General features: G+C 37.8%; 1 protein-coding gene across 1 annotated transcript in view; it reads left to right on the forward strand.

The window, feature by feature from the left end:
• The first annotated feature begins 4,247 nt into the window (after positions 1-4,247).
• The window catches only part of LOC5571029 (bromodomain-containing protein 4B), a 36,175-nt gene continuing 28,067 nt past the window's right edge, over positions 4,248-12,355 (forward strand). The window contains exon 1 of the mRNA XM_001659415.2: positions 4,248-4,722. Within this exon, the coding sequence (XP_001659465.2) occupies positions 4,708-4,722 (15 nt within the window). The 5' untranslated portion in view covers positions 4,248-4,707. The remainder of the gene's footprint in view (positions 4,723-12,355) is intronic.

The following is a 12,355-nucleotide window of genomic DNA, read 5'->3' on the forward strand; positions in this document are numbered from 1 at the left end:
ATTAGTCCAGGAGTTACAGCAGAAGTTCCACCAGAGATTCCTCCGAGAATCACACCAAGTTGATGCTTGGGAAGCATTCGTTAACCTTGCGGTAATCTCCACCGCTACACAGCAAAACTTGTTTTAATGTTTAAGTTCAGTTCACGATTGTTCCAGGATCTTTTTATAATGGAAATTTCCTTGACTTCTCCGGGCGCAAAGTAACACAATGTCATTTATGTGTCAGAAACACAATATAAAAAAATGAAAATGGTAAATTTGGCTTGGAAGCATCTCAACTAATGATTTTAATTATTTTTAGAATACTAGGCTGATACCAGCGGATACGCAATGCCAAAGAGAATAAAAATGCTCAGGAATTTTTAAAATGAGTTCTCTGCCAGGATTTATCCAACATTTTTTATTTGGTTCCTCTAATGATTTCTGTTTAACTAAAAGGATTTCTTCTAAGGATTTTTCCAGGATTTCCGAAATAACTTATGTAATCCTGGAAAAATATCTTCTGGGGATTTCTCTACAAATTGTCCATGCATTTAAGAACTCCCTAGGGTTTTTTTTCTGTTCGTAACATAAGCCACTGCGACCAATATTTGATCTATTGTATACTATAGTATATCCTGTGTCCTTTGTTTAGTTGTTTGTAATTCCTAATTTGATCGTAGGAAAGGATTCTAATTGCAAGGTTCCGCTATATAGACCCTTTGAAGAATGTGGAGGGTACACTCTCCAAAGGCGCGCCCCTCTATCAGTTAAAATCGGATCCCTTGATAAAGCCAAGAAATTACACCGATATTGTCCATGCATCAGAATCCTAGTCCTTACTTCTTCAAACTAGAGAATTAAATAAATAAAAGATTAGAAAACAAATTGTTGTATTCGACTCATTTTTTTCCTTGTCTCAAGATCATTCTCGACCACTGGAAGAACCGAAACTTGTCACTTTCAACAAGGTTAAAAAATGTAACAAGGGCTAAAACTGTGCCTTTGATTACTATAATATCCTGTTCTCTTCGTTTGAAGCAGTCAGGACTAGGGTTCACTGGTAGATCTTTACCCCATAACGCACCACAAAAAGGTGACTTACCCGCGTTATGGGCTCCCTAGGGTATTACTTCATACGTTTTCCCAATATTTTTTCCATGGAGTCTACGGCTTTGTTTTAGAATTTATGAACAGATTCCCGTATAGATCTTTTGAATGAATGATATCAGAATTTCTTCAAGGAAATCATATTAGGGGATACACTAGAGGTATTTTTTAAGGAATTTCTTCAAAAACATTTCGATGGATTTTTCCAAAAGTTTTTCACAGAATTTTCTCATACAAATGTTACAATATTCGTTCAGAGATTTTACCGGAAATTCCGCCCAAAGTGTCTCATCAATTTCCACCAGTTATTCATCCAAAACCTGTTCTAAGGAAAACCTGTAAGTAGGACGTCCCGTCATAGCTCCAGAAAGTTGAAAATACAATCATGCAAACTGTTTTGATTAAAAAAAATTGTTATTTTTATTACCATGTACTCCTTGTATAAGTTGTCAATAAAGCGCCATTTTAACTCGCATGATAAATTGTGACACGTTTTACATCTTGCATCAACTCGCAATACAATAATCATATTAAAAATCGAATGACTGTCAGTAAACTATATTTTTAAGTGTTATTACAAGCTGTTTACAATAAACAGGTATTTTATTTTCATTTCATATGAAAATGTCTATGGCCTATCTTACCCCGAAATATCTTTATACTCGGAGTAAGTTGGACCTAGCAAAACAAGCATAAAAATCAAAACTTTTCCGACACGTTTCGAACATTTTAGTGTGAGTAGACTTAAAACATTCAAACACATGATTTCCACAAAAAATAAATAAATGAAAACCATTGCTGTTTAAAAAAGAGAAAAAATTCCTAATTTGTATTTTTTTTTCTAATTTATATATAATTTAAGGTGAAGATGAAACGAACCCAAAGTTCAAATTTTCAAAAGCACGGACCTAGAGAACCAAACATCGGTTTAAGCTGAAAATCTTATCGATTGGCCACCACCAGTTAGTGACCAATCGATTAAGTTTTCAGCTTAGAAAGATGTTTGGTTCTCCAGATCCGTGCTCTTGAAAATTTGAACTTTAGCTTCGAAGTGAATCAAAAGTGCCAAGAATAGGATCCTAAGCTGTTCTCAACTGATATAGTTTTTTTTCTATTTTATTGATTATTCGACTTAGGTCGAATATAAAAAGAATTGATTATTCGACTAAAGTCGAAAATAATATTAATATTGATTATTCGACTAAGGTCGAACTTGAAAAGGTGTCACACAGTCGAAATACATCACAGTTTTGCCCTAACTTAAACCATATATACCCACAACAAACGAAACATCCCTAGCTCCGCCAATAAAAATGTAAACATTGCATGTACCAAGCAAAAATACACGTTTGCATCTTCAGTCCCCGCATCACTGAAACACTCCACGAGCTTTTCCTCCATGCGTTTTCAACTTTCCGCAGAAACTCCAAACTAGTAGTTGTTGATACTTGGAAGCAGCGTGGAACCGGTAGAGACGCATGGTGCATACTGCAGTCTAAGTCCATGTGCAAAATCCCATCCCAATGCGCGGTGCTCACAACCACGAACAACAAACTGAACGACCGGTTGCATTACCGCAGTATTTCCCAAACTGTATGCCGTAGCAAGTTGATGCCATCTGCATCATGTGTTGATTCATACTTAACTTGGAAATCAGCTCTCGATCACAGCAAGCGCATATAAACTCTCTGTTCGCCATGGACCTATGCACGGGTTCACTATTTGACGTTTTAGCGGTGCCGTGTTATTTACGTGACCATGGCAACGAGTGAATTCGGCACCGCTCATATGTCACATTAGTGAACTCGTGCATCGGTCCATACCTGATTCTCACACCATAGAAAATATATTTCGCATCTTGTATTGTGGAATTTGAGCCTCTCATATATTATACCAAATAACGTATTTATCAGTACTATGGAGCAAAACGGCCATCTAGGTTCTGCTTGAAATGGTTTTATTTTCCATTATATAACTAAGAAAAGCAGAGGATAATTACTTTTTAATAAGGATTTATCGTATTACGGCTAACCATCCGATAAAAAGTATGAACAACTACCGTATAACTGTGGAGTCACTTCGCAATTGGATTAAATGTACAAGTTGATGTGAAATTTGCGAAAAAGTTACTCGTCTTCTCGTTGACAATCGAACTCACGACTCCCTGCTCACTAGATAGAGCGTGTAACCCCTACAACAAGAGCGGACTCATAGACATTTCACCGAGAATACGTGTAACTTTTACGGAGTTTGTCCATTTAATCTAATTGTGAAGTATATGTTATGTTTAGTTGTACGGTAGTTGTTAAGAAGCTGAATGGTATTTGGTGACATATTTTCACTAATATGTTAACAATCGATTGGTGGGTAATTAAGAACATATTTCTCGTTAATAAGATGTATAATCAGGTTTATTATATGCCGGAATCGATCTTGTGCTGAGTTTTACTTAATTTTCTCAAACTTTACGACGCACAGAAATGCTTCCTATTCTGGAGCTTCTTTAAATGTCATATGCCTTGCAAAAAAGATGAAGAAAACATCCCAGGAGCAGGTTTTTTAATCACACACCTAATGTATTGGTACAGAATAGCTCGATTTTGTGGGAATCGTGTAACTTCGATAGTAAAAAGAATAGCTATTTCTTATCTATACTTCACACTGAGCCAGGAGCAGAATTTAGTCAGAGAAAACCTCTAGCTCCTTAAGGTGAAGATGCATTGAGGTTAATCTTCGAATTTTCAAGAGCGCATATCTAGATAATCTGGTTTTTGTTTTTCGGTTAGTGTCTTCGGAGACTTATCTTGGATTTAGTTGCTCTTTAATTGTATTCTTGTTATAACAAGCTTCGACTGTGTAAAATAAATATAACACATATGTAAAGGTGCCAGGATTTAAAACAATTGAGGAACCTCTGCACCATCGACAAAAAAAAACAGAGACGAACCCCGACCAGCCAACCTCCCAAATGAGAGAAGGTGTGCACCGCGTGCGCGCCATCCAAGAGAAAGAGCGTGTGCCCGCGCAAAGTGCTTCACCCATCCATCCATCCATCCATGCTGCTTTTCGAGGCGGACGCCCAGAGGGGACTTCTGCTTCTTCGGCACCTTGGAACAGAGATAGATTTTATAGTAAACATTTCTTTCTTTTAAATTCAGTATCGTTTTGGCCGTAACCGTGAACGGACGCGTTTCGGACTATATGTCTTTTTGATTGTCGCCGAGCAGCAGCCGAAGAAGCTGTCAGGAAGCGGTTCTAGCAATTCTCATTCGCGGAAAAGTGAAGCGCACCGAAGAGCGGAAACATTCTGTAGTGGCAGGGTGCAGAAGAGAAGTTCAGTTCCGGGTTTTTCTGGGGCGAAGATTCATTCGCTATCGGTAACGTCGAAGAGTCGGATGGACTGTTCCGGACAGAGGAAGAAGTGATTTTAGCAACGAAGCTTGAAGGATTTTTGAAAAAAAAGTGATCAGTTTTCTTCGTGAAGTTAGAACGATTCTTCTAGGATAAGGGGATCAACCCCCTGTAGCTGTTATTGGATTAGTCAACCTTCGAAAAATCAAAAATCTTCTGCCAGAGAACCAGAGCCATCTCACCGAATCGCTTCACTAGGGAGAGAAAATGAGGAAGTGCTACGTAAGTGATTAAAGTTGATTTTACTTAACCACATCTCGTCTCGTACCGAGAGTGTTGTGCGAAGAAGCATCAGCATTTGCAGTATTACGAGCATTACGAGAGACTGATCAAGAGATAAGGGAGAAGCAAGTGTGACGGAGGTGGAGAAGACAGATAGATAATCAATTTCTTTCGTCTCTGTGCTTTGGCGCCTGCGTGGTATATGCAGCTAGCTAAGAATTGCTGTGGACTGATGTGATTAAGTGTGGAAAAGAGACTTGGAAATCTTGGAAAATTGCTGCAGATGATTTATGGCGGGTAGATATTTGTTGCGATAAAAGGCGCCAAACCGAATGCCGGTCGATCTTTGAGATGTGCTGAGAATGTTGATTTACTGATGTTATGAGGGCACCACGAGGCTTGTTTGGTGTATAGCAAGCCGCTGTATTAAAGAAGCAGTGCAAGTGATTGACAGATTAAAACATATTATTCTTGTAATGATGAACATGTTGCATTTTTCATAACATTGAGCACAAAAAATACCGAAAATATGTTGGTTGATTTACCATAAATAAATTTTAACTCACTGGTTAGAAGGTTCCCAAAAACACTTGGCATTTTTAGAAAAAAGTATGTCTTTAGACCACGGTTCATACGAAAGTAAAAATATCATTGTGAAAGATTCCGAAAGGTTAGAACAGAAGATTAGATTTCTTGAGAATATGCTTCGCGATTCAACAACTAACCATTTCATCTACGGATGATTTGAAAACTTTGCATTTTAAGTTAACAAAAGTTCATCCAAATCCTGAGGTTCATTGAACATTTGGTAACAAACATGATGAGATAAAATATTGCTATTTGCTTAATGATACTATTTGCTATTAGCTAAACTATTTGCTTATTGATACTATTATTTATATCATTTTAACCAGGAATGCCAAACTTTTTTAAACCAAGGTTCCCATATCAGAAGCAGTGTTTGGTGGCGGACAAATTTTTTGTAGTACACAAAGAAATCCATTTGCGTAAAATTGAACATAAGTCAATTAACGGAAAAAAAAACTTCTTGCGTTATGCGTTATCTAGTCGAAAGTCTAACCCTGAACTTTACGAGAATTGAGATCAAGATTCTATAAGAAACCTACTGCAAAGTTTATAAGAGTTTTGCAAGAATTATGCTCCTGAAAGTCCATCCAGGATTCTGAAAGTATCCATGTCCTGTCGAAGGATTGAATGAAAAATCATGTGCGAGATTCTTTGAAATTTTCGCATAGGATGTTTGTAGATCTTTTTTAAAGATTTTTTTCTCATCCTATTCTGGAATATGTGAATTTCAGGATAATATGAAATACATGAATCTTGCCTGAAATTCTCTCAGAATCCTACCTAGGATTGAATCTATGACAAAATATCAAAAGAACAGAATTTTGAAAGAAAAGGGACATTTGGCATATTACTATTTGGCATAATGCCGTTTGGTATAATGGTCATTTGGCATAATGTTCATTTGGCCTAATGGTCAATTAACATAATGACCATTTGGCCATTAGGCATAGTTTGAAGAATAGTTTTTACAATAACCGTCAAAAGTATGAATACTTGATTTTAATATTGCATCACTCCAAAATGTTTAGAATCATCGGTAAGCGCCAATTGCCATTGTAATGATTCTGAACTATTCTGGGGTGTTGCAACACTTGATGATGCGATTCCATACTTTTGATGGGTGGTGTATTTGACAAAATATATTCAAAAAATATTTATTTATTTATTAACATAAGGTATGACAAAAAGCTAGTTTAGATTGCTGTTGTTTCAATTAAACAGCCTCCAGCGAAGGGGCTCTACATTGTTCTGATTTTAATGGCATTTTGACGATTATATATTGTTTACAAATTTGGAGGAGGAGTGAAGAAGAGTGATTTTTTTTTTGCAGGACCTCTTTACTGTGTGATTTTTTATTTTAGGCGGGCAAAATTTCCGCTAGCTTATCCATGAAAGTTTGGAATAGAATATTTCAAGGAAGCGACAAATAATAAAAATTTTCCTTGTTTTTCGCATTATCTTGTTTGTACTAAAGAATTTCAGACAATATTTTCCTCTTATGTCATCATTATAATTTCAAGCACTGACACTTCAAAGCCTCAACATTTGGAAATGATAAAATTTATTTGATCATTTAAATTATACCAAATGGCCATTATGCCAAATTGCGATTATGGCAAATGGGTATTATGCCAAGTGGACAGTATGCCAAATGGCTTTATGCCAAATGGTTTTATGCCAAATGGGATAGAGACAAAGACAAACCCTTCGGTGCTTTCGACCTTTTGTCTTTCGACGTTTTGTCCTTAAACCCCTTGGTTTATGTGAATGCCCTGTTCAGAGTAATATCCCAGATGCTGTCATGGACATCATTTTTTTATTAGAGACATCAATACGTCCACTGTACAATTTGTCTTTAAGAGGATTTCGAAATATTTTGAAACTTTCCTCACGAAAAGTTTCCTTGTCTGATCCTCATTCCTGACCGTATTGTTCCAAAATGCCAGATGACCGTACGTATGAAACCAACCAGAAGTTCATTAAAATTTGTTCCTAATAATGCTCCAAATATTAATCCTGAGTTTTTTAAAGGAGATTTTCTAAGGATACTTCCAAAAGCTGTCATAGGAAGCGCTTTACATTCCTCCTATGAGTGTTAAGTGATTATTCAGATCAACATCTGAGAATTCCAGAAGGTTTCTCAATTAGCTCCTCATGAACTAACAGCAGTAGTGATATGCGCCGTAGTTGTCTGCCAGATTATACGCCGTCAATCATCTAGTCTTCATTTTTCTACTTTAAAATAATAAGGTAACCTTTTAAGAAAGTTGAAATTTTGCTGAAAAACAAAAACAAAATCATTATTCCTGAAATTGTTGCTTCCTTGCACCTTATTTCGTCCTAGTGTACCTTAAATCGCTACCTCTCATAAGAAATCAGGAACCGAAATCAAATACATTGAGAATACTGCTGCAGATGATCCAGTATTCGCTACTCCAGTTTTAAATTAAAAAGAGTTTTTGGTCAACTCTTGTATTTTCTGTATCCTTACCTGTACATAAGGGATTATTTCAGAGATTCTTCAAAAAATTCATCTTTTAATTTCATTAAGATGTTTCTGCAAAAATATCACAAAAAGATTCATTATGAGAATTCCAACGGAATTTCTGAAAACATTACTAAGTTTATATATCTACTTCGATCTACAAAAAATATTCTAAGAAAAAACAAACCCTTTGATGAAATCTTAAAAAAGTCATAGGATATCAAGTACAAATTTCTGATGAAACATATGGCAACTGGGCAATCTCAACAAGTGTTACCTGCCACACGATATAGGGAGCTAGATCCTATTCTTTGTATCTACTTTTGATTCACTTCGGCAGTGTTTTTTTAAGCTACAGAGCTCATATTTGGCCACAATATGCGTCGTACTAAAGCGCTTATTACTGAAAATTTTGGGAGCCAGTTTACCATCTTATACAATAGGAATCATTTCAAAAATTGATTGAAATGATTCCTATTGTATAAGATTTCATTCACCTTCAAATATTCCTTAAGAGAATTTCGACGCAATTCTTGAAAATAGTACTTCTTAGTTTACAAGTTCCATCAGAAAATACTACAAGCAATATTTTAAAAAGAAAACATCGACAAACCCTTGGAGGAGACATTAAAAGAATATATAGGGTACATCTAGAAGAAATTCCTGACGAATCTCATGGAGGAATTTAGTATGAAAACGTGGAAAAAATGTTTTCCAATAAAGTTTTTTTATTTATCATTTGGTCGTTGATCAGACAGACTTAACTAAGTGTTTTTTAATGGTTTCGTAAACGTACCCCAGGCATTCGTAAGGAGGAGAGGGGGTCGAAAATGCTAGTGTAAACTTCATGCATTTAAAAGATTGTTTATTTCACATCTGTTTATACCTCTAAGCGTGCTATTTTCAAATAATGTTAGGCAAAACAAAATATTTGTATAATGCATTCAGTATTGTTTTTGTACCTTAAGAGAATTTTGGAATATTAATCAACATCTGAGAGTTTATTTTTAAGTTAACATAGATCTAAGTAATTTGTTTTCACAGATATCTTTTCAAAGTTGAAACTACATGCGATATAAAAACAAATATTTTAATATCCTAGCGAAAAATGTCCCGGTGAATTTCGTATAGGGCAATCTGAATATTAGGCGACAGTTCAATCGCCACTAAGTATTTCAAAAATTCCTTAAAAAGGAAAATAACCTGAGTTCTTCTGTATTTTTGAAAACATGTCAGTTTCCTACGTTATGATACAGTGAATTAGATGTGGTAAAATTTTCTCCATTTTCAGTTCTGAAAAGGATGGAAAAACGTCTTAAGGATCGTCGAACATGTATTCAATATTTCTGAAATTTATTTCAACAATTTTGCAAATAATAGGTGGTTTGATGTTAGAACTATAGGCAACTAGTTGCAGAATTAAGGTTTTTGCAGCACGAGTTGTTCATTTATAATTACGACGAGTGCTGTACAAAACGTGTTCTGCAAGGAGTTGCGTACAACAATTTTTGCAATTCCGTTGCAAATCAATCAACTTTTCATTGAGAAGTTGATCAACATAACGGCTTACTTTTCCTACTGAGCACGCTTTTCGGTGCTGAAAAGTAGCACTTTTCAGTACTGTTTTGGTAGGCATCAACCGAACAATCCAGTTTCTTCATACCATTTGTGCTTATTCGCGCGGCGTGTGAGTCGAGACGAGTCGTTCTCACCTCGGGTAATGTGAGGCGAGTAATGTTAATCCAATGGGAGCTAGTCGACAATTCTCGCGAAACATTACTAAAGGACCTATGTACAAATGAGAGATTCTCTCCTCTCTCGCTCTCTTTCGATTATAACAGTGCAATACTAAAGCTTTTGAAAAGTTTTTCACTATAGATCGAAAGGCAGCTTCCATGACTAGCGTTTCATACAAAAAACGCAACAGAAGAGGTTAATGTGACTCAGTTATTGATCAAAGAGAAAGTAAGCAAAGAGAGCCTCTCATTCGTACATTGGTCCTTTAGTAATGTTTCGCGAGGATTGTCCCTCATTCGACTCGTCTCGCCTCGCATGCCGCGCAGAATAAGCATAATTGCATCTGATTCTAGATCCGTTGTGCGCTAACCACGTGATCAGTTTTTTTGGACTCCAGGCCACCCCCTCCCCCCTCATGGTCATTTGTCCATACACAAATTTATAAAATTCGTATGGAACGTGATTATTGGCCAGATCCTCCCTCTCCCCATGAACGACCATGTGATTTATGGACGACTCCACACAGGCTGGCGATTCAGATTTGGAATCGAATAGTCCAACATTTGTGCTGTGCTGTCTTACCTGATATCGATGGGAGTGTGAAAACTTGTGACATTCATGGGTAGGTACTGATACAGTATCACAGTATCACTGTATCACAGCCTACGTGATTGAAAAATACTGAATTGATACAACGCATGGATGTGTGCCCATGTGGGTTCTGTGTAATGAATCATTACACAACAATTTTACAGAAATTTTAAAATCATGGTGAATCCATGCCGATCAAATTTCTGATGCTTTCAAGTGGTCTTCTACAAAATTGCAAAAAATGTTGTACGTTACTCGTTGCAGAACTTGATTTTTACAGCACTCGTCGTAATTATCCTACTCGGTAAGCCTCTTAGGATAAATTTACGTCTCGTGCTGTAAAAATCATCATTCTGCAACTTGTTCCGTAAACTACAATTTCATCATCAATCTTATTCCCTACAGTATGTTCAGTGATTGCCATTACTACTACGATCTCCTTCATCCAAGGCCAGTTGATTTAATGTACGAGTCGCCTAGAACGGAGCCGGTATCGTACATATGTAACCGTGTTCAACTCGTACACAACAATCTCTTCCAATGGTGACGGACGCCATAGGATCGATTGATGTGGTCTATCTTAGTGATGCACCAAAATCTGCCAAAACATTTTCTCCATATCAGCTACCAGAAGAATTTGTTTTGTACAACAGCGAAGGATGATGGAACGAAGATCTTGTTGAATTACAGAGCCCACCAGCAACGCATCGTTCAACGACAATCCCGCAGCCGTTTTGCAGGTGCTTGCCTCCTTGACCACTGGATGATGCGGAAGAAAGCATCGATTTGTGGGTTCTGGATCATTTTCGACTTGCCGCATGTGTCCCAGTTTCAAGTATTCATCCATGAAGGCGACGTATTGTGCACGGAGTTTAGCGTCCCTTGTTAGCCTCCGCTTGGTACCAAGAAAACGTCTAAATGTGATCTCCTTTGATTCGCCTAAACGTAAAATGGCGTTTTCATCCTTGGGAAGCGCTACGGAATAGTGACCACCCACCGATCGCTGTACAGTACTCAAAAAAAAATTCACAGCGAGTTTCCTCGGGAGAATGGTTGTTTGTGGAATCCACCTCCTCCATGGACAAGAACCGAGATAGTAAATCCTCCAAACGATCAGTAGTTCAGATGTTGTAGTTTATATGCAAGCCTTGACGTTCTTCGTTGAACCCTCCACTAATAATCCAACCGAAAACAGAGCCGTGCAGAGATTAAAGACGTTCTCCCAGCGAAATCTTTCTGCTAGACTCGAAAAAGTCGAAAAACGCCCCTATCCCCAGAACGAGGTCAACGCCAGATGACACGCAGAGCAATGGATCAGCAAGTTTGACTCCCTTTGGAACCGTCCTGCTAGCAATGTTGATGTAAGCGGTAGGGAGAATGGCTGTTACCTCCGGAAGTACCAGAAAACCCATCCCAACTCCGACAGCCGGAAAGGGATCGTGTTTGGCCTTGGTTACTTCTTCACCAATGCCAAGAACCGAAATATCTACCTTACTCCAAGAAACCTTCAAACGTTGGCTAAGACGTTCGGTAATCAAATTGCTCTCCGATCCTGAATAAAGAAGAGCGCGAACTGGAATGCGGTTACCGTCATTATCCTCAACCACGATAACTGCTGTTGCCAATAAAACCTTCGACGAGCATTGGTGCACTGTGCCTGCCATCAAGCTGTCGCTAGCTACCATGTTAGCTACTTGTGGAGGATTCGAATTCGATTGAGTGGAAGTACTCGTGGATTGTTAAGCTTCCTTGGCTACGTTGCTGTTTTTGGTTGTTCCCTTGCATCGGAGTTCCTGCACAACGAATTCGACCGTAGCAATGAATCCCTATCCGTCCCTGACCTTCGTTGAAAAGTGCCGCACTGAAAAAGTAGGTGATTTCCGGCACAAGCAAAGCAGCGCTCCCCGGACGCTTGAAGTGTTGGAGTGTTGAAGCTATTGTTCACTGCAGAATTCTGTTGCCTGGATGGAGGTTGGTTGGACGGCTTGGTGACTTCTGAAGTCTTGTTTGATAGAAATTTCAAAATGCGTACTCGACGATGGAGAAATTCCGTGAGTTCCTTCAGCGTTTCCTGTTCCTTAATATAAGAGATCTCTTCCCAGCTGCGCCGAGTGGATGGATCCAAACGAGTCGTCAACAAATTCACCAGTAAAAGGTCCTTATAGTCACCCGGTTGTATAATCTGGTCCAAAGTTTGCACGATCCTTTCGAAATTTTCAACTAAGCTGTGCA

This window comes from Aedes aegypti, chromosome 3 (assembly GCF_002204515.2).
Source record: "Aedes aegypti strain LVP_AGWG chromosome 3, AaegL5.0 Primary Assembly, whole genome shotgun sequence".
Lineage (NCBI taxonomy): Eukaryota > Metazoa > Arthropoda > Insecta > Diptera > Culicidae > Aedes > Aedes aegypti.